This window comes from Salvia splendens, chromosome 2 (genome assembly GCF_004379255.2).
Source record: "Salvia splendens isolate huo1 chromosome 2, SspV2, whole genome shotgun sequence".
NCBI lineage: Eukaryota > Viridiplantae > Streptophyta > Magnoliopsida > Lamiales > Lamiaceae > Salvia > Salvia splendens.
The window spans coordinates 21,618,186-21,640,393 of record NC_056033.1 but is presented as its reverse complement, the minus strand read 5'-3'; the positions used below and the strand labels follow the sequence as shown (position 1 = coordinate 21,640,393).

General features: G+C 40.4%; 2 protein-coding genes across 2 annotated transcripts; one reads left to right on the top strand and one right to left on the bottom strand.

Moving 5' to 3' along the window:
• Nucleotides 1-1,867: 1,867 nt before the first annotated feature.
• Nucleotides 1,868-12,200, bottom strand: LOC121775917. Its single transcript, XM_042173012.1, has 6 exons — nucleotides 11,133-12,200; nucleotides 10,191-10,862; nucleotides 2,974-3,095; nucleotides 2,749-2,872; nucleotides 2,060-2,254; nucleotides 1,868-1,948 (listed from the first exon to the last, which is right to left on the bottom strand). The coding sequence occupies exons 1-6, from the start codon at nucleotides 12,198-12,200 to the stop codon at nucleotides 1,868-1,870; spliced, it is 2,262 nt and encodes a 753-aa protein (XP_042028946.1).
• Nucleotides 12,201-18,065: 5,865 nt separating this feature from the next.
• On the top strand, nucleotides 18,066-19,825 carry LOC121775908 (protein FAR1-RELATED SEQUENCE 5-like). Its single transcript, XM_042172999.1, has 4 exons — nucleotides 18,066-19,095; nucleotides 19,202-19,224; nucleotides 19,439-19,633; nucleotides 19,745-19,825. Exons 1-4 carry the CDS (start codon nucleotides 18,066-18,068, stop codon nucleotides 19,823-19,825), a joined length of 1,329 nt encoding a protein of 442 aa, XP_042028933.1.
• Nucleotides 19,826-22,208: the final 2,383 nt, after the last annotated feature.

Here is a 22,208-nt window from a genome sequence, read left to right as displayed (position 1 = left end):
TCACTAAAATTCCACCCAAGAAAGTCTTTAAGAAGCAGCTATCAAGTGCAATCAGAGGCCTGCAACTCATCTTGAAGCCTTTCACTAGCGAACTAAAGTCTATGTACAGTCCTTTGAAAACATCCTCATTACCCAAAAGCAAATCAAATCTACCCTCTTTATCAATTTTTCTTAGTTCAGCTATGTAACTCTTGAGTAAACCATAATGTTCTTCAATTGACCCTCTTAAGAGCTCTACAACAGTAGTCTTAGCTTTGTAAAGTCTATTTTTATTGACTTCACTTGCATATCTTTGTGAATGTCCATTGCTAAATCCCTCACGATGAAGTTTGGTCGCAATCTAAACACATTCAAGTTTTTTTGGCAATCCATTTTGAACTTATAAGCTTGTTATTCATATCCCTTGGACAATCGTGTTCACCATCATATGCCTTGATTTCAACAATCTTTTTATCTCTCACAACACTAACATAAACTCTCCAAGGACAAGATGGATTGCATTTGGCTTCTAAGCGATATTTTTCAACCCTCTTAAAGTGTATAAATTTTCCGGTCTCTATAGCACAAGTCGTAAGGGCCTCTTTACACTCAAGACACGTCCTGAAATTGCATCTTAACCCAATATTTAAGGTTCTATGATCACATTTAGGATTATAAACAACCATCTTTCTCCTACACTTAAAACGACCAATATCATCATCATTGTCATCACTTTCAAAAGAATGCACATTGCTGCCAGAGCTTGCATAATCGGAAAATATTCTCATTATCATCATGGCCAACACAACCATCAAGGAGTTTAGCGATATCATCATATACCACTATGTTCTTTTCTTTTACAACGCTGTCGTTCTCATCAAACAGTTCAGTATCAATTAGCTCATTGTCACTCTCCTCACTTTCAGATGGATAACAATTCACATCTATATCACAACTCAACTCTTCATCGTCACCGACATTTTTTCCAATATTTTTAGCAGCTATTTCTGACTTTTCTCCTCAAATCCATCTTCCAATCTCCTCCCACCATCTATAAATATAGTGCCTGTTCTAATTTTGTAAGAAAGATATGCCAACATTTGCATAAATTCTTTATTAGATTTTATAATCACATACAAATTCCGATCAGGAATTTTGTAGCACATCTTAGACCATGACATAAAGCCCAATTTTTAACTTCTTCCTCAATATCAAAATAGCCAAATTTTTCAGGATCAAAGCCATATCTTCCAATAAAAGTCCCTAATATAACTTTTTCGGAGAGGATCACCTCCCCCACCTTATACACCATTTGCTACCCCACCAATTGAATAGTGCCACATGTTTATTCTTTAAAATAAAAAGTCTCCTACAATATTTGTTACCCCACCAATATAATAGTGTCATGTGTATATTCTTTAAAATATAAAATCTCCTTCATCATTTACTACTCCATCAATATTTCATCATTTACCAGTCCATCAATATAATAATACCATGTGCATATATTTTAAAATAAGTAAATTAAAGATTAAAATATTAGTTGTTGGATTGTTGTATCCTGGTATTCTTGCCAAAGCTCATTGTTTCGTAGACTAGATACAGACATGGAAGACTCATTTTGCACATCCGCAATCCCATGACATGACAACTACAACTACAGAAGTCGCATGAAAGTTTGAGCATTGTGATATATGATAAGAAAAGATTAAAATAAGTAGAAAAAAAGAGTTGTCATTATATAGTAAAAATATATAGTACTCCTAATAAACTTAGCAGTAGCTACCGTACATAAACAAAGATAATTGAGAAAAAGAAAAGAAAACAAAGGATAAAATTGTGATAAGTGGAGATGACTATCTCTGGAGAACATAGTTCACGTCATGAATCATGATGTACTTTGATTATCAAAAACATTGTATGTCAAGTTATAGTACTCATTATTAATGAGTTTAGACCCTTCAGATTCCTGTGTAGAAGAAACATGTTTTAAACCACTCTTTGCTACTTTTGGTTTCCGTTTTCTACTAATAGCCTGTTCCAAAGCATTCTTGGGTCTCTTACTTTATTGGTATGTAACCCTTCCTTTAGGTTTCACGCCTTTAATTTGACTTTCATTGATATCACCATTAGTTGAAATGTCTCCAACCTTATTTGCCTCAACTGTCACATTATTTGTCTTCCCTGCCATTCCATCAATGTCATTTCCCATTGTCAAGAGACAATCTATGGCATAAGTATAACTATCTTCACTCTCAACTGCTTTTCCTACTAACTGCATGAAAGAGTTACATAACTCTTTATATCGTTGTTTCTTTCTTAGTCTTTCATCAACAATGACAACCCCTTCATTGCAACCTCATGTCATCCCATTCTTAGCCTGACATTCTTAGCCTGCTTGGTCCACCGCTTTAAGATATATTCATCAGGTATTCGACCGATATTCATGCATGTTAAGATTCTTAAACTATGTGAGCATTTTAAAATACTTGAGAATTCAAACTTCCTACAACTGCAAGAAATAGAACCTTCAATAGAATCATATGAGACTGTATGTTCACTAGCTCGATAGCATGGTCTGACCTTATATATTCTTCAACTTCCAAGTTGATTCTCACTCTCGATCTTGCTTTCAAATGCCTTCCTCAACTCTTCACTGAACAATGCAAACATCTTATGTGTATATACTGTAGCAGCATGATTTAAAATTTCTAATGGAAATGTCATAACAGGAGAACTTTGAGCATTTTTTAAATCTTCTATAGATACCTTCTCCCGACGATCATCTATCAACCTTTGAAAATGACGGAACACCTCAACTATGTTGTTTTTGTAATTTACATAATGCTTCACAACTGCATTCATGCACTCACTTATTGAGTTGTTATGCTGTCTGCACAAAATGTGCTTCTTCCATAGACCAATGCCCATTTTTCCATTAGAGAAAACATTCTTGCCAACCACTTATTATCTTTCAAGTTGAATTTATCTAACATTTCGTTCCATGCATCAAGAAATTCCGATTCTTCTTCAAAGTCGTACACACAACGACTAAAATCGGCTGCAAATGTGTTCTTGAAGCTCGAAAAAACACTAGAAAGATGAATGGCTGCATTCTGAAAAATATGCCAAACACATAAGCGATGGTAAGTTGATAGCCACTTGGAAGCTAAAGCGGCACTCATTGCTTGATCTTGATCTGTTAAGGTGGTTTTTGGTCTCTTTCCCATTATGGCATCTTCAAATGCACCAAACAACCACTCAAAGGTTTCAATTGTTTCATCGTACAATAAAGATGCACCAAATACAGTTGTTTGTTTATGATGATTTACGCCGGCAAACAAGGAAATTGGTCTACCATCTCGATGTTTTCTGTATGTAGTATCGAAACAAACGACATCACCAAAATGACCAAAATCTTGTATCATTCTACCATCGGTCCAAAATATATTTGTAATCAGATCTTCCACGTCCAACTGTATTGCATAGTAAAAGTGTGGATCTTCACTTATCATCCTTTGTAAATATTGTAAAACACCTCCATTATCACCTTGTTTAATCTCCAAAGTCCTCTTTGTTCTCAAATAATTCTTCAAATCAATATGAGTGAAATCAAGATGTTGAATTCCGCCAACTTCCTTTGCCATTACATCAACAATTTTCTTTGGACGCAACCCACTACTTTGAGCCACATCAACTTAAGTTTATTGAACATCTGACATATGTCTAAAACATCTAAACATGTAAGATTTTTCCGGATCACACAATTCATGATTGTGCTCTTCAACAAACTTCACAATTCGAAACTTTCCTCCATATCTACAATTAATTTTCATCATTGCCTTACACCCGCACCTTATTTCTGGACGCGGATTTTTTGTTGTAACACCTCTATTATTTGTTGCTCTAAAACCTTCTCTACAGCAACAGAAACTAATGTCAAGGATGTTACCTGTAATTGGATCTTTATAAACAGTCTTTTTTCGTGTTCCGAAACCTGTTGCCTTAGCATATTTCATATAGACATCATATGCTTCAACTTCTGTTTCGAACTCCATTCCTATCTTAGGAATAATGCCTTGTGATATGGTCTCATCCATACCTACAAATGATGTGAGCAAGAAAGATTCTTATTTTTTTTAAATATAGATATCAAACTGCAGCAGTAAAAATACTCTCCTACCTCTCATTTAATTTATTTTCAGTATATAATCTCCTCCTTTTGTGCATCTGCTTTCAATATATAATCTTCTTTTATGCATTTAAATAAATCTAAATATTATATGCATGGAACTAATCAAGATCATTTAATTAAAACGAATTCAAAAGCTTCATGTGTTTCATCAAAAATTGAATAATAATATAATATCATATGCATGGAACTAATAAAGATCATTTAACTAAAACAAATTCAAAACTTCATATTACAAATTAGATAATATAATGATTCATACATTGAAATAACTTTAATTCTAATTAACTTACCTATGCACTTAAAGTGATGTCCTTGAAAATCCTTGAAGTCAAAGTCTTTTGTTTAAGTACTCTGGTTGTGCCAATATTTATTTTTCGTAAAAGAAGTTTTGTTAAGAAATATAGGTATGCTCCCCTTGCTAGTCAAATAGCCCCATTTGTGCACGACATGTGTTTTATTTGAAATTGGTAAAGTAAGAGAGAAGGAGAAAAAATTGATAAAGTACGAGAGGGGGGATGATAGAAGGGATCACCTAATCATTTTATGGACGATTATGACAAAAAGAATTTATTTTATTCCTTAGAAAATAAACGAAGAGTTTTTACAAAATTCAAGCACTTAAAAAATACTTTATAGTACTCAGAATAATATCAAAGGAAATACAAGAAAATTATTTATGGATGGGAGAAAATATTAATTATGTGTAGTATAAGAGCATTTACTTAAACAAATAAATTGAATTCTGAATTGCAATTTACATACCCTTACTATTTATTATTCAACTTATACTTATATCTCAATAAACTCTTTCTCCTTCATCCTTACATCCTTACATAATAAACTCTTTCTCCTTCATCCTTACATCCTTACATAATAAACTCTTTCTCCTTCATCCTTACATCCTTACATCCTTACATGAATGATGAATCCTACTAATTTGTTCTTATTAAAAGTATGAAATATTTTTAAAATATAAAATGTGATATGAAGGGTAGTAATATTATAAAAAAATATTGCATTGTAGTTATATAAAGGGCAAATTGCCTCTAAAGTCATTAACTTTCACAATAATTTGGTTTTTCCCGTAAACTTTAAATGTTGCATGAAAAGTCATGAACTTTACCCCGTGTGCCGATTTCCCGAGTCGGGTATTCCAGCTAAGCAGTGTGGTTTTTCCCGTGAACTTTAAATGTTGCATGAAAAGTCATGAACTTTAAATACATTACACATTAAATGGACTGCACATACTACACATATAATATACAAAATACACACTAGTACACAATTTCACAAAATAAACATACTAAACACACTACTAAATAACACACGTTACTCACAATATATACAAAATACACACTCTGCCCACACAAAATACACAAATACACACTTAAAACATAGAAGGGATCACCTAATACATTTTATAATACATCGCCTAATACATCTCTCTTATAATAGCTCTTCTCCTATACACCTCCCCCACCTTATACACCATTTGCTACACCACCAATATAGAATAGTGTCATGTGTTTATTCTTTAAAATAAAAAGTCTCCTACATCGTTTTCTACCCCACCAATATAATAGTGCCATGTGTATATTCTTTAAAATATAAAATTAAGGATTAAAATTTCCATTAAATACTAATATATCTTCTACTGTACCAATACAATATTTCCATGTAGAGAATAGAAATAAAAAGAAAATAAAAACAATACCTTTAATATTAAACCCTAAAGTCATTTATTTATCATTCACCTCTAAAAACCAAACACCTAAAACTTTTAAACTTTGCGGCACATCTAAACATCAAAATTGCTTCAATTTGATTCTCTAACTCCAAGGATTTTCAAGGACATCACTTTAAGTGCATAGGTAAGTTAATTAGAATTAAAGTTATTTCAATGTATGAATCATTATATTATCTAATTTGTAATATGAAGTTTTGAATTTGTTTTAGTTAAATGATCTTTATTAGTTCCATGCATATGATATTATATTATTATTCAATTTTTGATGAAACACATGAAGCTTTTGAATTCGTTTTAATTAAATGATCTTGATTAGTTCCATGCATATAATATTTAGATTTATTTAAATGCATAAAAGAAGATTATATATTGAAAGCAGATGCACAAAAGGAGGAGATTATATACTGAAAATAAATTAAATGAGAGGTAGGAGAGTATTTTTACTGCTGCAGTTTGATATCTATATTTAAAAAAAATAAGAATCTTTCTTGCTCACATCATTTGTAGGTATGGATGAGACCATATCACAAGGCATTATTCCTAAGATAGGAATGGAGTTCGAAACAGAAGTTGAAGCATATGATGTCTATATGAAATATGCTAAGGCAACAGGTTTCGGAACACGAAAAAAGACTGTTCATAAAGATCCAATTACAGGTAACATCCTTGACATTAGTTTCTGTTGCTGTAGAGAAGGTTTTAGAGCAACAAATAATAGAGGTGTTACAACAAAAAATCCGCGTCCAGAAATAAGGTGCGGGTGTAAGGCAATGATGAAAATTAATTGTAGATATGGAGGAAAGTTTCGAATTGTGAAGTTTGTTGAAGAGCACAATCATGAATTGTGTGATCCGGAAAAATCTTACATGTTTAGATGTTTTAGACATATGTCAGATGTTCAATAAACTTAAGTTGATGTGGCTCAAAGTTGTGGGTTGCTGTCACGCCCGCATTTCCTAAGGATAGGAAGTACGGTGGACCGCGACTAGGGGGGGGGATAAAGAAGCGGGGAAGAAAGGGGGTAACAAGAATATTTGACCCAAAACATTTAATAAAGGAAGTTCACTTTTAAACATTGAACTTAAGACGACATTACAAAAGTTAAAGTATTCAGAGTTTAAAGGAAAACATTGTATCGGATTACAAGCAGCGGAAAGACCAAAAGACAGATGCTGCCATGTATGACGACACGACACCATCCAAAAGACCAAATAAAAAAAAACACACTTTGGCTTTAACTGCTCAACATCCGTCCTCCCCATCGCCGCTCAACCTGCACATTAAGAAAACAACATGCAGGGCTGAGTACTTATTGCACTCAGTGGACACACGCCAAAAACATAGTTTGTCATGCCATAACAGTGTAACATTGGGGTTTTGAGTATAATGAAAATAACCCAAGTACACAAAATACATTTCATAAATTCGACTGCGCAGTCATTTTCCGATATTGCCACCCTCATTCCCTCAATCATACACTATCTGATCCAAACCATGACAAGGGGCGTGGCCACACCCCAGGTCATCTAGACCGGCCAACTTGCTCTCAGATGGCACCCAGTCTCGTGTACACTAGCCTGAGGGTTCGCAGCCCAACAGACCCGAATTCGATTAAACATATGTGGTAAACCACTTCAGATAGGTTTCAAAATAAAACAGTTGGCAAGACAAACAGTTCACCTCCATAAAAACATTTCCGGAACAAAGTCCGTATTAAAGATATCCCACAGTATATTAGGATAGGAAAGCCCACCTCGATTGCTTAGCTTTTAAAATAATTCTCTTCAACCACACTTTCCTCGTAAACGATCACCCTTTTGAAAGATAAATAAAATCATGATTAGAGTCAGAAGAGACGAGACTTTAAACGACAATGCATGATTCCTACGTGGACGACTTCAACATCTAGCACGTTACACGTACATACACTTAACCACATGTTACAAAACAAACAAACAAAGTCACACGTTCGAAACACACCCAGCACGCAAACGACGTACCCAAAACGCGCACACGACACACGAACACAGCACTCCAAGTCCTAGCATACCCTTACTGTGCAACGGCTCACTTGGCTCGGAAAGGTTCGGAAAAAGCTCGGAAAAAGGATCGGCGTCTCGGCCTGGCTCGGTGTCTCGGCCGCCTGGCTCGGCACCTCGGCCGACCGTCTCGGCACAGCTCGGCACCTGTCTCGGCACAGCTCGGCACTTGTCTCGGCACAGCTCGGCACCTGTCTCGGCACAGCTCGGCACCTGTCTCGGCACAGCTCGGCACCTGTCTCGGCTCAGCTCGGCACCTGTCTCGGCACAGCTCGGCACCTCGGCCGACCATCTCGGCCGTCCGGCTCGGCACCTCGGCCGACCGTCTCGGCCGCCTGTTCGGCACCTCGGCCGACCGTCTCGGCCGTCCGGCTCGGCACCTCGACCGACCGTCTCGGCCGTCCGGCTCGGCACCTCGGCCGACCACCTCGGCCGTCTGCTCGGCGCCTAATTTACACCCCTTTTCCTCTGACCCCCGATTCTCAAACCCTATACGACAAACACACCACGCATTCTACATCCCAAAACACACCCAAACACCTGGGATCATCCCTTCCAGACTCTCCACAAATCTGCCCTAGGCTGAACCCAACAACTCTCGGCCAACACACACGAAAACTCTCGAACCAAACACTGATTCCTCCGAGCCATCTCTTGGCCAAACACACCCACATTCATCACAAAAACCTATCACTCAGAAACACGCCACTTGCACATGAAAACATCTCCCAAAAACATACAACTCGCGAAACTGCGCAGTTTACTTGCAAAAATCATAATAAAATCATACGACATCCAATGAAGCTGAAATTTACACACCACACAAAGGACACATTAACCTTTACACAGTTCAAAATTCGTACCCAACGGAGATCGTTTGCTTAGTTAAAAAGGGGTCGGAACCCACTGTCAGTTACCAACAAAGACATGCTTCACACAGACACATCATCCCACAACCTATTCAGCACCTAAACCCTCCAAAACGTCCTATATGCATGAGGTTTCGAAAATTAACAAGGGTTAGGGGTTACCTTTCTCCGAATAGTTCGAAACGTAGGTCAAAGCTTCCCTACTCCGATTTCAAAATGGTACGCGAGAGTTTGCTACCTTAATGAAATCAGGAATCAATGAGAGGGAGTAAGAGGGAAGGTAAAAACCGAGAGGGAGAAGAAGGGAGACTTACCAGAGAGAGAGTAACTTTGCGAGAGAGAGAGCGAGCGAGAGAATGAGAGAGACCGAAGAGGGAAAGAGATTGGAAAAGGGGAAAAGAATCGGTTAAGAGGGAGTGGGGGAGGTTGAGAAATTAGTGGGGAGAGGGGGAGGGGTTTTTTTTTTTTGAAAAGCCGAGAGAATTAGGGAGGGAGGAATTTAATTTGTTATTTAGGATTTTAATTCTAGCTTAATTAGTTAATCACTTTTAATGCTAGGTAAAAACACCCCATCCGCAACAATAGTGTAAAGCAATTAATATTTCCACACCATATATTAAGCACAACACATAAGACATTCATTAAATTAAAGAACCAAAAACCACAAGATCTCGGATATTACATTCCTCCCACCTTAACAAAATTTCGTCCCGAAATTTGTTAGATCACTCAAACAGCTCTGGAAACCTCTCTCTCATCTTATCTTCTAATTCCCATGTTGCTTCTTCGATTCCATGATTCCTCCACCGTACTTTCACCGAAGCGATTGACTTATTCCTCAATTCTTGCACTCTTCGATCCACAATGGCCTCGGGCTTCTCCTCATAGCTTAGATCGGGATTTAGGACCATCATTTCTTCTTGGTGAACGATGTGTGTGGGGTCATACACATACTTCCTCAATTGTGACACATGGAAGACGTTGTGCACATTTCCGAAGCTTGGTGGTAGGGCCAATCTGTATGCTACCACGCCGACTCTATCCAAAATCTCGTATGGACCGATAAATCGGGGTCTCAGCTTTCCCCTCACTCCAAAACGAGTTATTCCCTTAGAAGGGGAAACTTTCAGAAAGACCTTTTCCCCGACCTCGAACTGTAACTCGGTCCTTCGAACATCCGCATAAGATTTCTGTCGATCTTGTGCCTCCTTGATCCTCCCACGGATTTGTCGGACAATCTCTATCATTTCTTCCACAGAGTCTGGTCCGAGAATTCTTCTCTCACCCACTTCATCCCAATAAAGTGGCGATCTACACTTCTTTCCATACAAGGCCTCATATGGGGCCATCTTGATAGTCGCCTGGTAACTATTATTGTAAGCGAACTCTACCAAGGGCAACACTTCTTCCCAACCTACGCCTCGATCTAGCACCACGGCTCGTAGCATGTCCTCCAATGCTTGTATCGTTCTCTCCGACTGCCCGTCGGTTTGCGGGTGGAACGCTGTACTGAAATTCAACTTAGTCCCCAACTCGCGCTGCAGGCTTGTCCAAAATCTAGAAGTGAATTTAGCATCACGATCAGATGTGATTGTCGCTGGGACTCCATGCAAGCGTATAATTTCCCGTACATATACCTTAGCCAACTGATCGGATCCATAAGTGGCACGAACCGGCACAAAATGGGCAGATTTGGTGAGGCGATCTATAATCACCCAAATCACCGTGTTCCCTCGCTGGGATTTTGGCAGTCCTATCACAAAGTCCATTGCAATATGTTCCCACTTCCATTCCGGAATCTCGAGGGGTTGCAATTTCCCATAGGGCCGTTGGTGTAGCGCCTTTACTTGTTGACATGCTAGGCATCTCTCCACAAATGCCGCAACATGCTTTTTCATACCGTTCCACCAAAACTGTCTTTTCAAGTCTTGATACATTTTGGTGCTCCCTGGATGAGCAGCGTATGGGGTTTCATGTGCTTCTCTCATGATTTCCATCCTCAGGCCTTCATCCTTAGGCACACACAACCTTCCCTTGTATGTGAGACCATTATCCGCTGCCTCACGAAAATTTCCGAGTTCACCCGTCCTCACTTCTGAGCGAATCTTTTCTAGTAACGTATCTCGCCGTTGAGCTTCTACAATTCTGGCTCTTAAGTCGGGTTCCATCACCAACGTGGCTACTATCCCTTCCACAGTCTCGGGCATTCTCACCACTTCCAAGCGCATCTTACTGAACTCTTGGATTATACTCTCTTCGATAGTAAGAAAGGTGGCCAGCTGAGATTGAGACTTCCTACTAAGAGCATCGGCCACTACGTTTGCTTTTCCCGGATGGTAATTTATACCACAATCGTAGTCCTTTACCAACTCGAGCCACCTACGTTGGCGCATGTTCAACTCCTTTTGCTCAAAGAAGTACTTTAGACTCTTATGGTCCGTGTATATCTCACAACGGACTCCATAAAGATGATGTCTCCAGATCTTCAAAGCATGTACCACAGCTGCCAGTTCCAAGTCATGCGTCGGATAATTCAGTTCATGGGGCTTCAATTGTCTCGATGCATATGCAATCACTTTCCCCTTCTGCATAAGCACACATCCCAGTCCCACCTTCGACGCATCCGTATATACCGCATAGTCAGTCTCTGGCTCCGGCACAGCTAGGATTGGTGCGGTGGTCAATTTCTCCTTCAACAACTGAAAGCTCGCCTCACATTCTGGCGTCCAAATCATCTTGACTCCCTTTTTCAGTTGTTGCGTCATTGGCCTTGCTATCTTCGAGAATCCCTCGATGAATCTTCGATAATAGCCCGCCAGTCCTAAAAAGCTTCGGATTTCGTTTTGTGTAGAAGGTGACTTCCACTCCTGCACCGCTTCTACCTTGGCCGGATCTACACGAATTCCATCTGAAGTTACTACATGTCCAAGAAAATTTACTTCCTTGAGCCAAAACTCGCATTTACTGAACTTGGCATATAGTTTCTCGTCCCTTAGAGTTGCTAGGACGGTTCTCAAGTGCTCTTTGTGCTCCTCCTCGTTCTTTGAGTAAACAAGCACGTCATCGATGAAAACCAGGACAAACCGATCCAGAAATGGATGGAACACGCGGTTCATAAGGTCCATGAACACTGCCGGGGCGTTCGTCAGTCCAAAAGGCATTACAACGAACTCATAATGACCATATCTTGTTCGAAAAGCTGTCTTGGGTACATCTTCTCGCCGAACCCTCAGCTGATGGTACCCAGACCTCAAATCCATCTTAGAGAAGACTCCTGCCCCTCGAAGTTGGTCAAACAAGTCGTCTATCCTTGGTAGTGGATACTTGTTCTTCAGCGTTAGTTTGTTTAGCTCCCGATAGTCGATGCACATCCTCATCGTTCCATCCTTCTTCTTTACGAACAACACTGGTGCTCCCCATGGTGACACGCTAGGTCTAATGAATCCCAATTCCAGTAGCTCTTGCAGTTGCACCTTAAGCTCCTCCAACTCTTTCGGCGCCATTCTATAAGGTGCTTTTGATATTGGTGCCGATCCGGGCTCCAGATCGATCGTGAATTCTACTTGCCTGTCGGGTGGGGGTCCCGGCAATGCATCGGGGAAGACATCGGGATATTCACTCACTATCGCCACATCTTCTATCTTCCTGTCTTTCTTCTCCTCCCCATTCAAATAAACAAGGTACGCTGGACATCCCTTCCTCATCATTTTAGTGGCTTGCAGCGCAGAGATAATGGACTTGCGTCGGCTCATTGGGACTCCGTGAAACTTCATCGGCTCTTTTCCGGGGGTTTCAAACGAAATTTTCCTTTCTCTACAATGAAGGGTAACGTGGTTCTCCGCTAACCAATCCATACCCAAGATTATGTCTACGCTACCCATCGTCATTACTTGCAAATTATAAGCCACTAAACTGAGTTCACCTATTCCAAAGTTCACACATGCACAAGATCGGGATATATCTATAGCCCCGCCTACCGGTGAGGTCACACTCATAGTGGGTTCGGTCTTAACAGTAGGTAATTCCAAAGTATCCACACAAGACGTTGATATAAAGGAATGCGACGCACCCGTATCAAACAAGACAACTATAGGCATATTGAGAAGTGTGCCCATACCTGCCAAGTTTCCTTGCTCAAAGGTTTCTTTCCCGTTTGCCGGCTGTTTCCCCTTCAAGGCGTAGGCCCTTGCTTGCGATGGTAATCCTTGGCGGCGTTGTTGCGGTGGAGGTGCAGGTAGTGCCTGGGATTGTGGACGGAAACCTAGCTGGTTCTGTCTCGTTCCCGTTCCCATGTGCTTGTTTGGGCAATTTCGGATGTAGTGGCCACTCCCACCACAGTTGAAGCACCTAGGGTCTCGACACTCCCCGGCGTGGTACTTGAAGCACCTCCCACATTGAGGGTTCCTCGGCGGAAAGTTTGCCCTCGGTTGGAAAGTATTCTGTCTCCCGCTATTGTAGGGGGGGTTCCTCATGTGTTGTGGCCTCTTACCACCATACTGAGCCTGGTCACCATCCCACCTCCTCTTCTCTTGGTGGCCCGGCTGAGCTTGTAGAGGTGTCGCGTTTGTTGTTGCCACAACTCTTGGCTTAGGGAGTGCATCTTCCACGTCCAGTGCACAAGTCAAGATCTCCGAGTAGGAGAGTTCTCCTCGACAGGCCAATGCGGCCTTTATCTCATCTCTGAGCCCGGCCCGGAACTTCACCGCCCATTTCTCATCGGTGTCCATCAACTCGGGCGCATATCGTGCCATCTGCGCGAGGGCTCGGTCATACTCGGTTACAGTCATTCGGCCTTGGCTTAGTGTGTGGAACTCTACCACCTTGGCCCGTCTGTACGTCTTTGGAACATACTTGTTATCGATCTCTACTTTAAACTCCTCCCATGTTAGCGCCTCCAGGCGTGCAGGATCCATAGTTCTCTGCCGAGTCTCCCACCAGTAATCGGCAGCACCTAACAGTTGAAAGGTAGCACCAGCAATGCGCTCCCTATCTGTGCACTCCATGACCCTGAAGATACGCTCGAGGCCGCGTATCCACTCTTCCGCTTTGGATGGGTCTCCTTGTCCGTCAAATTTTGGGGGATTCTGCCTTGAGAACGTAACTATGAATCTTTCTTGTTGAGGCGGGGGTGGAGGTGGTGGTGGCGGTGGTGGTGGAGGTGGTGCCTCCACGTGGGGTTCTTGTCGTGGTTGGCGTGCACGTCTTGGCGGCATTCTGATTCAATATCCAAAAAGTGTTACTACAATTCTCATCCAAAATTACCACTTTCTCAAAATTTTCTTATAAAACCTTCATGTAGTATAAGATGCAACACATAGGATATAAATCAAAATCAAAATTCTCATTAAAAGAAAGAAGGCCAACATTGTTCCCAAGAGCAGATCGTACAGAAAGCAAAAACTGAAAAGACAACGAACTATTCTAATTCTAGACTACGACTCTATCATCCTCATCCATAGGCCCTTCCTCCGGGTCTTCGTCGTCGTCCTCCTCGGAGTTCCCTGGCAGAGCCTCCTCATAAACATCTTCATACCCTTGTTCACCCTCGTACATGCTCACATACTTGTCCTGATACACGACCCTCTCTTCCACCTCCTGTGGGGGCTGCTCCTCTCGAGAGTCCACCAGTGCACAATACACGGCTTTCCGAAAGCCAGCCATGTCACCCACCATGTCATCGGTAGCGGGCTCATGCCACGTGTACCTCCTCGCCGTTCTTTCGGCCCACTCCTTCCAGCTATCGGGAAGCAAATCTATTAGCTTCTCAATGCCGTCATGCTCTGTCACTCCGAACTCCTGAGCTGCCCTCCAGAGGGTGTCGAAGTGTGCCACGAACTCGATCAACGGTACATGATCCTTCTTCCGGTACACTCTATAATCTCTGAGCACCCTCTGTGCCCTAAGTCTATCGCGATCACTCCGTCGCGGGGTTCGGAACATACGCGCCATCTATAGAAAAAAACAGAAACAACCGCCTCGCGTATAAAAACAGAGTACATAACCGAAGAAGAGAGAGAGAGAGAGTGTATGCACGTATCGCTGTTCTAACCCAAACCCGCTGGTGTTCAAAGGCCAAAAGCTCTTATCTATCACAGGTCCATGAAGCACTAGTGAAATTCTATCACGTCTAAGTTCAAACATTCAAAAGGCCAACACATACTCACATAAAAGCTCACATCAACATTCACGTCATCAAATCATCACACATCGGCCACATGCTTTCATATAAGTTCATCATACATCAACAGTTCATAACACCATAACAGTTCATAACTCAAATAATTTCCAACTTTTCCACATCACGTTGTACCCTTCCACATGTCTCAACATTTACTTAAACTTTACATAAAAATCATTTTCAACACCAAAATCACAATTTCCTCCACTTCCATATACTTTCCAAAATCTCGAAATTTTCATTACCTCATCTCAGGTTGAGTGCGATGAGTCGGATGTTGAGCCAATGACACTTTTGAAAACTTACTCCAGTCAGAAAAAGAATTTTTTTTTTTGGGTCCAGAGCAGAAAGAGAAAACCTAGGCTCTGATACCACTCTGTCACGCCCGCATTTCCTAAGGATAGGAAGTACGGTGGACCGCGACTAGGGGGGGGGATAAAGAAGCGGGGAAGAAAGGGGGTAACAAGAATATTTGACCCAAAACATTTAATAAAGGAAGTTCACTTTTAAACATTGAACTTAAGACGACATTACAAAAGTTAAAGTATTCAGAGTTTAAAGGAAAACATTGTATCGGATTACAAGCAGCGGAAAGACCAAAAGACAGATGCTGCCATGTATGACGACACGACACCATCCAAAAGACCAAATAAAAAAAAACACACTTTGGCTTTAACTGCTCAACATCCGTCCTCCCCATCGCCGCTCAACCTGCACATTAAGAAAACAACATGCAGGGCTGAGTACTTATTGCACTCAGTGGACACACGCCAAAAACATAGTTTGTCATGCCATAACAGTGTAACATTGGGGTTTTGAGTATAATGAAAATAACCCAAGTACACAAAATACATTTCATAAATTCGACTGCGCAGTCATTTTCCGATATTGCCACCCTCATTCCCTCAATCATACACTATCTGATCCAAACCATGACAAGGGGCGTGGCCACACCCCAGGTCATCTAGACCGGCCAACTTGCTCTCAGATGGCACCCAGTCTCGTGTACACTAGCCTGAGGGTTCGCAGCCCAACAGACCCGAATTCGATTAAACATATGTGGTAAACCACTTCAGATAGGTTTCAAAATAAAACAGTTGGCAAGACAAACAGTTCACCTCCATAAAAATATTTCCGGAACAAAGTCCGTATTAAAGATATCCCACAGTATATTAGGATAGGAAAGCCCACCTCGATTGCTTAGCTTTTAAAATAATTCTCTTCAACCACACTTTCCTCGTAAACGATCACCCTTTTGAAAGATAAATAAAATCATGATTAGAGTCAGAAGAGACGAGACTTTAAACGACAATGCATGATTCCTACGTGGACGACTTCAACATCTAGCACGTTACACGTACATACACTTAACCACATGTTACAAAACAAACACACAAAGTCACACGTTCGAAACACACCCCGCAGGCAAACGACGTACCCAAAACGCGCACACGACACACGAACACAGCACTCCAAGTCCTGGCATACCCTTACTGTGCAACGGCTCACTTGGCTCGGAAAGGTTCGGAAAAAGCTCGGAAAAAGGATCGGCGTCTCGGCCTGGCTCGGTGTCTCGGCCGCCTGGCTCGGCACCTCGGCCGACCGTCTCGGCACAGCTCGGCACCTGTCTCGGCACAGCTCGGCACTTGTCTCGGCACAGCTCGGCACCTGTCTCGGCACAGCTCGGCACCTGTCTCGGCACAGCTCGGCACCTGTCTCGGCTCAGCTCGGCACCTGTCTCGGCACAGCTCGGCACCTCGGCCGACCATCTCGGCCGTCCGGCTCGGCACCTCGGCCGACCGTCTCGGCCGCCTGTTCGGCACCTCGGCCGACCGTCTCGGCCGTCCGGCTCGGCACCTCGACCGACCGTCTCGGCCGTCCGGCTCGGCACCTCGGCCGACCACCTCGGCCGTCTGCTCGGCGCCTAATTTACACCCCTTTTCCTCTGACCCCCGATTCTCAAACCCTATACGACAAACACACCACGCATTCTACATCCCAAAACACACCCAAACACCTGGGATCATCCCTTCCAGACTCTCCACAAATCTGCCCTAGGCTGAACCCAACAACTCTCGGCCAACACACACGAAAACTCTCGAACCAAACACTGATTCCTCCGAGCCATCTCTTGGCCAAACACACCCACATTCATCACAAAAACCTATCACTCAGAAACACGCCACTTGCACATGAAAACATCTCCCAAAAACATACAACTCGCGAAACTGCGCAGTTTACTTGCAAAAATCATAATAAAATCATACGACATCCAATGAAGCTGAAATTTACACACCACACAAAGGACACATTAACCTTTACACAGTTCAAAATTCGTACCCAACGGAGATCGTTTGCTTAGTTAAAAAGGGGTCGGAACCCACTGTCAGTTACCAACAAAGACATGCTTCACACAGACACATCATCCCACAACCTATTCAGCACCTAAACCCTCCAAAACGTCCTATATGCATGAGGTTTCGAAAATTAACAAGGGTTAGGGGTTACCTTTCTCCGAATAGTTCGAAACGTAGGTCAAAGCTTCCCTACTCCGATTTCAAAACGGTACGCGAGAGTTTGCTACCTTAATGAAATCAGGAATCAATGAGAGGGAGTAAGAGGGAAGGTAAAAACCGAGAGGGAGAAGAAGGGAGACTTACCAGAGAGAGAGTAACTTTGCGAGAGAGAGAGCGAGCGAGAGAATGAGAGAGACCGAAGAGGGAAAGAGATTGGAAAAGGGGAAAAGAATCGGTTAAGAGGGAGTGGGGGAGGTTGAGAAATTAGTGGGGAGAGGGGGAGGGGTTTTTTTTTTTTTGAAAAGCCGAGAGAATTAGGGAGGGAGGAATTTAATTTGTTATTTAGGATTTTAATTCTAGCTTAATTAGTTAATCACTTTTAATGCTAGGTAAAAACACCCCATCCGCAACAATAGTGTAAAGCAATTAATATTTCCACACCATATATTAAGCACAACACATAAGACATTCATTAAATTAAAGAACCAAAAACCACAAGATCTCGGATATTACAGTTGCGTCCAAAGAAAATTGTTGATGTAATGGCAAAGGAAGTTGGCGGAATTCAACATCTTGGTTTCACTCATATTGATTTGAAGAATTATTTGAGAACAAAGAGGACTTTGGAGATTAAACAAGGTGATAATGGAGGTGTTTTACAATATTTACAAAGGATGATAAGTGAAGATCCACACTTTTACTATGCAATACAGTTGGACGTGGAAGATCTGATTACAAATATATTTTGGACCGATGGTAGAATGATACAAGATTTTGGTCATTTTGGTGATGTCGTTTGTTTCGATACTACATACAGAAAACATCGAGATGGTAGACCAATTTCCTTGTTTGTCGACGTAAATCATCATAAACAAACAACTGTATTTGGTGCATCTTTATTGTATGATGAAACAATTGAAACTTTTGAGTGGTTGTTTGGTGCATTTGAAGATGCCATGATGGGAAAGAGACCAAAAACCACCTTAACAGATCAAGATCAAGCAATGAGTGCCGCTTTAGCTTCCAAGTGGCTATCAACTTACCATCGCTTATGTGTTTGGCATATTTTTCAGAATGCAGCCATTCATCTTTCTAGTGTTTTTTCGAGCTTCAAGAACACATTTGCAGCCGATTTTAGTCGTTGTGTGTACGACTTTGAAGAAGAATCGGAATTTCTTGATGCATGGAACGAAATGTTAGAGAAATTCAACTTGAAAGATAATCAGTGGTTGGCAAGAATGTTTTCTCTAATGGAAAAATGGGCATTGGTCTATGGAAGAAGCACATTTTGTGCAGACAGCATAACAACTCAACGAAGTGAGTGCATGAATGCAGTTGTGAAGCATTATGTAAATTACAAAAACAACATAGTTGAGGTGTTCCGTCATTTTCAAAGGTTGATAGATGATCGTCGGGAGAAGGAATCTATAGAAGATTTAAAAAATGCTCAAAGTTCTCCTGTTATGACATTTCCATTAGAAATTTTAAAGCATGCTGCTACAGTATATACACATAAGATGTTTGCATTGTTCAGTGAAGAGTTGAGGAAGGCATTTGAAAGCAAGATCGAGAGTGAGAATCAACTTGGAAGTTGAAGAATATATAAGGTCAGGCCATGCTATCGAGCTAGTGAACATACAGTCTCATATGATTCTATTGAACGTTCTATTTCTTGCAGTTGTAGGAAGTTTGAATTCTCAAGTATTTTAAAATGCTCACATAGTTTAAGAATCTTAACATGCATGAATATCGGTCGAATACCTGATGAATATATCTTAAAGCGGTGGACCAAGCAGGCTAAGAATGTCAGGCTAAGAATGGGATGACATGAGGTTGCGATGAAGGGGTTGTCATTGTTGATGAAAGACTAAGAAAGAAACAACGATATAAAGAGTTATGTAACTCTTTCATGCAGTTAGTAGGAAAAGCAGTTGAGAGTGAAGATAGTTATACTTATGCCATAGATTGTCTCTTGACAATGGGAAATGACATTGATGGAATGGCAGGGAAGACAAATAATGTGACAGTTGAGGCAAATAAGGTTGGAGACATTTCAACTAATGGTGATATCAATGAAAGTCAAATTAAAGGCGTGAAACCTAAAGGAAGGGTTACATACCAATAAAGTAAGAGACCCAAGAATGCTTTGGAACAGGCTATTAGTAGAAAACGGAAACCAAAAGTAGCAAAGAGTGGTTTAAAACATGTTTCTTCTACACAGGAATCTGAAGGGTCTAAACTCATTAATAATGAGTACTGGAACTTGACATACAATGTTTTTGATAATCAAAGTACATCATGATTCATGACGTGAACTATGTTCTCCAGAGATAGTCATCTCCACTTATCACAATTTTATCCTTTGTTTTCTTTTCTTTTTCTCAATTATCTTTGTTTATGTACGGTAGCTACTGCTAAGTTTATTAGGAGTACTATATATTTTTACTATATAATGACAACTCTTTTTTTCTACTTATTTTAATCTTTTCTTATCATATATCACAATGCTCAAACTTTCATGCGACTTCTGTAGTTGTAGTTGTCATGTCATGGGATTGCGGATGTGCAAAATGAGTCTTCCATGTCTGTATCTAGTCTACGAAACAATGAGCTTTGGCAAGAATACCAGGATACAACAATCCAACAACTAATATTTTAATCTTTAATTTACTTATTTTAAAATATATGCACATGGTATTATTATATTGATGGACTGGTAAATGATGAAATATTGATGGAGTAGTAAATGATGAAGGAGATTTTATATTTTAAAGAATATACACATGACACTATTATATTGGTGGGGTAACAAATATTGTAGGAGACTTTTTATTTTAAAGAATAAACATGTGGCACTATTCAATTGGTGGGGTAGCAAATGGTGTATAAGGTGGGGGAGGTGATCCTCTCCGAAAAAGTTATATTAGGGACTTTTATTGGAAGATATGGCTTTGATCCTGAAAAATTTGGCTATTTTGATATTGAGGAAGAAGTTAAAAATTGGGCTTTATGTCATGGTCTAAGATGTGCTACAAAATTCCTGATCGGAATTTGTATGTGATTATAAAATCTAATAAAGAATTTATGCAAATGTTGGCATATCTTTCTTACAAAATTAGAACAGGCACTATATTTATAGATGGTGGGAGGAGATTGGAAGATGGATTTGAGGAGAAAAGTCAGAAATAGCTGCTAAAAATATTGGAAAAAATGTCGGTGACGATGAAGAGTTGAGTTGTGATATAGATGTGAATTGTTATCCATCTGAAAGTGAGGAGAGTGACAATGAGCTAATTGATACTGAACTGTTTGATGAGAACGACAGCGTTGTAAAAGAAAAGAACATAGTGGTATATGATGATATCACTAAACTCCTTGATGGTTGTGTTGGCCATGATGATAATGAGAATATTTTCCGATTATGCAAGCTCTGGCAGCAATGTGCATTCTTTTGAAAGTGATGACAATGATGATGATATTGGTCGTTTTAAGTGTAGGAGAAAGATGGTTGTTTATAATCCTAAATGTGATCATAGAACCTTAAATATTGGGTTAAGATGCAATTTCAGGACGTGTCTTGAGTGTAAAGAGGCCCTTACGACTTGTGCTATAGAGACCGGAAAATTTATACACTTTAAGAGGGTTGAAAAATATCGCTTAGAAGCCAAATGCAATCCACCTTGTCCTTGGAGAGTTTATGTTAGTGTTGTGAGAGATAAAAAGATTGTTGAAATCAAGGCATATGATGGTGAACACGATTGTCCAAGGGATATGAATAACAAGCTTATAAGTTCAAAATGGATTGCCAAAAAATACTTGAATGTGTTTAGATTGCGACCAAACTTCATCGTGAGGGATTTAGCAATGGACATCCACAAAGATATGCAAGTGAAGTCAATAAAAATAGACTTTACAAAGCTAAGACTACTGTTGTAGAGCTCTTAAGAGGGTCAATTGAAGAACATTATGGTTTACTCAAGAGTTACATAGCTGAACTAAGAAAAATTGATAAAGAGGGTAGATTTGATTTGCTTTTGGGTAATGAGGATGTTTTCAAAGGACTGTACATAGACTTTAGTTCGCTAGTGAAAGGCTTCAAGATGAGTTGCAGGCCTCTGATTGCACTTGATAGCTGCTTCTTAAAGACTTTCTTGGGTGGAATTTTAGTGAGTGCTGTGGACAGGATGGAAACAATGAAATATATCTAATTGCTTGGGCTATAGTTGAGGTAGAGAATGAGCAATGTTGGACATGGTTTCTAAAGTTTCTCATTGAGGATCTTAAAATTGAAGATGGAGCGGGATGGACATTTATTAGTGATCAACAGAAGATATACACTTATGATTTAATTCTGTTATTAACTAAATTTTTTATTAACTATTCTAAATGTTTGAATATGCAGGGGCTTACAAATGCAGTCAATACTTTAGCGCTGCTTGCTAAACACAAAAATTGTGCACGCCATGTGTACATGAATTGGAAGAAGGCACACAAGGAACATGATCTAAAGAAACCATATTGGAAGACAGCTAAAAGCACCTATATCGAGAAGTTCAAATAAGCCATTCAAGAAATTAAGTTATAGAGTCGAGATGCTTATAAAGACTTCATTGACAGGGATACAAAGAAATTTTATAAGGCTTTCATTTCCACCTCTGCATGTAGCGACGTGATTACTAGTAACA

Excerpts from the sequence above, each read along its gene's own strand:
- LOC121775917 (XM_042173012.1), bottom strand. The coding sequence starts at position 12,200 with ATGTGCATCGACTATCGGGAGCTAAACAAACTAACGCTGAAGAACAAG. Across the intron at positions 2,873-2,973 it reads CTTGATGCATGGAACGAAAT|ACAGCATAACAACTCAATAA; the intron begins GTTAGATAAATT and ends CATTTTGTGCAG. Across the intron at positions 1,949-2,059 it reads GCGTGAAACCTAAAGGAAGG|GAATCTGAAGGGTCTAAACT; the intron begins GTTACATACCAA and ends TCTTCTACACAG.
- LOC121775908 (XM_042172999.1), top strand. The coding sequence starts at position 18,066 with ATGGCAAAGGAAGTTGGCGGAATTCAACATCTTGGTTTCACTCATATT. Across the intron at positions 19,096-19,201 it reads ATTTGAAAGCAAGATCGAGA|TTGTAGGAAGTTTGAATTCT; the intron begins GTGAGAATCAAC and ends TATTTCTTGCAG. Across the intron at positions 19,225-19,438 it reads TAGGAAGTTTGAATTCTCAA|TTAGTAGGAAAAGCAGTTGA; the intron begins GTATTTTAAAAT and ends TCTTTCATGCAG.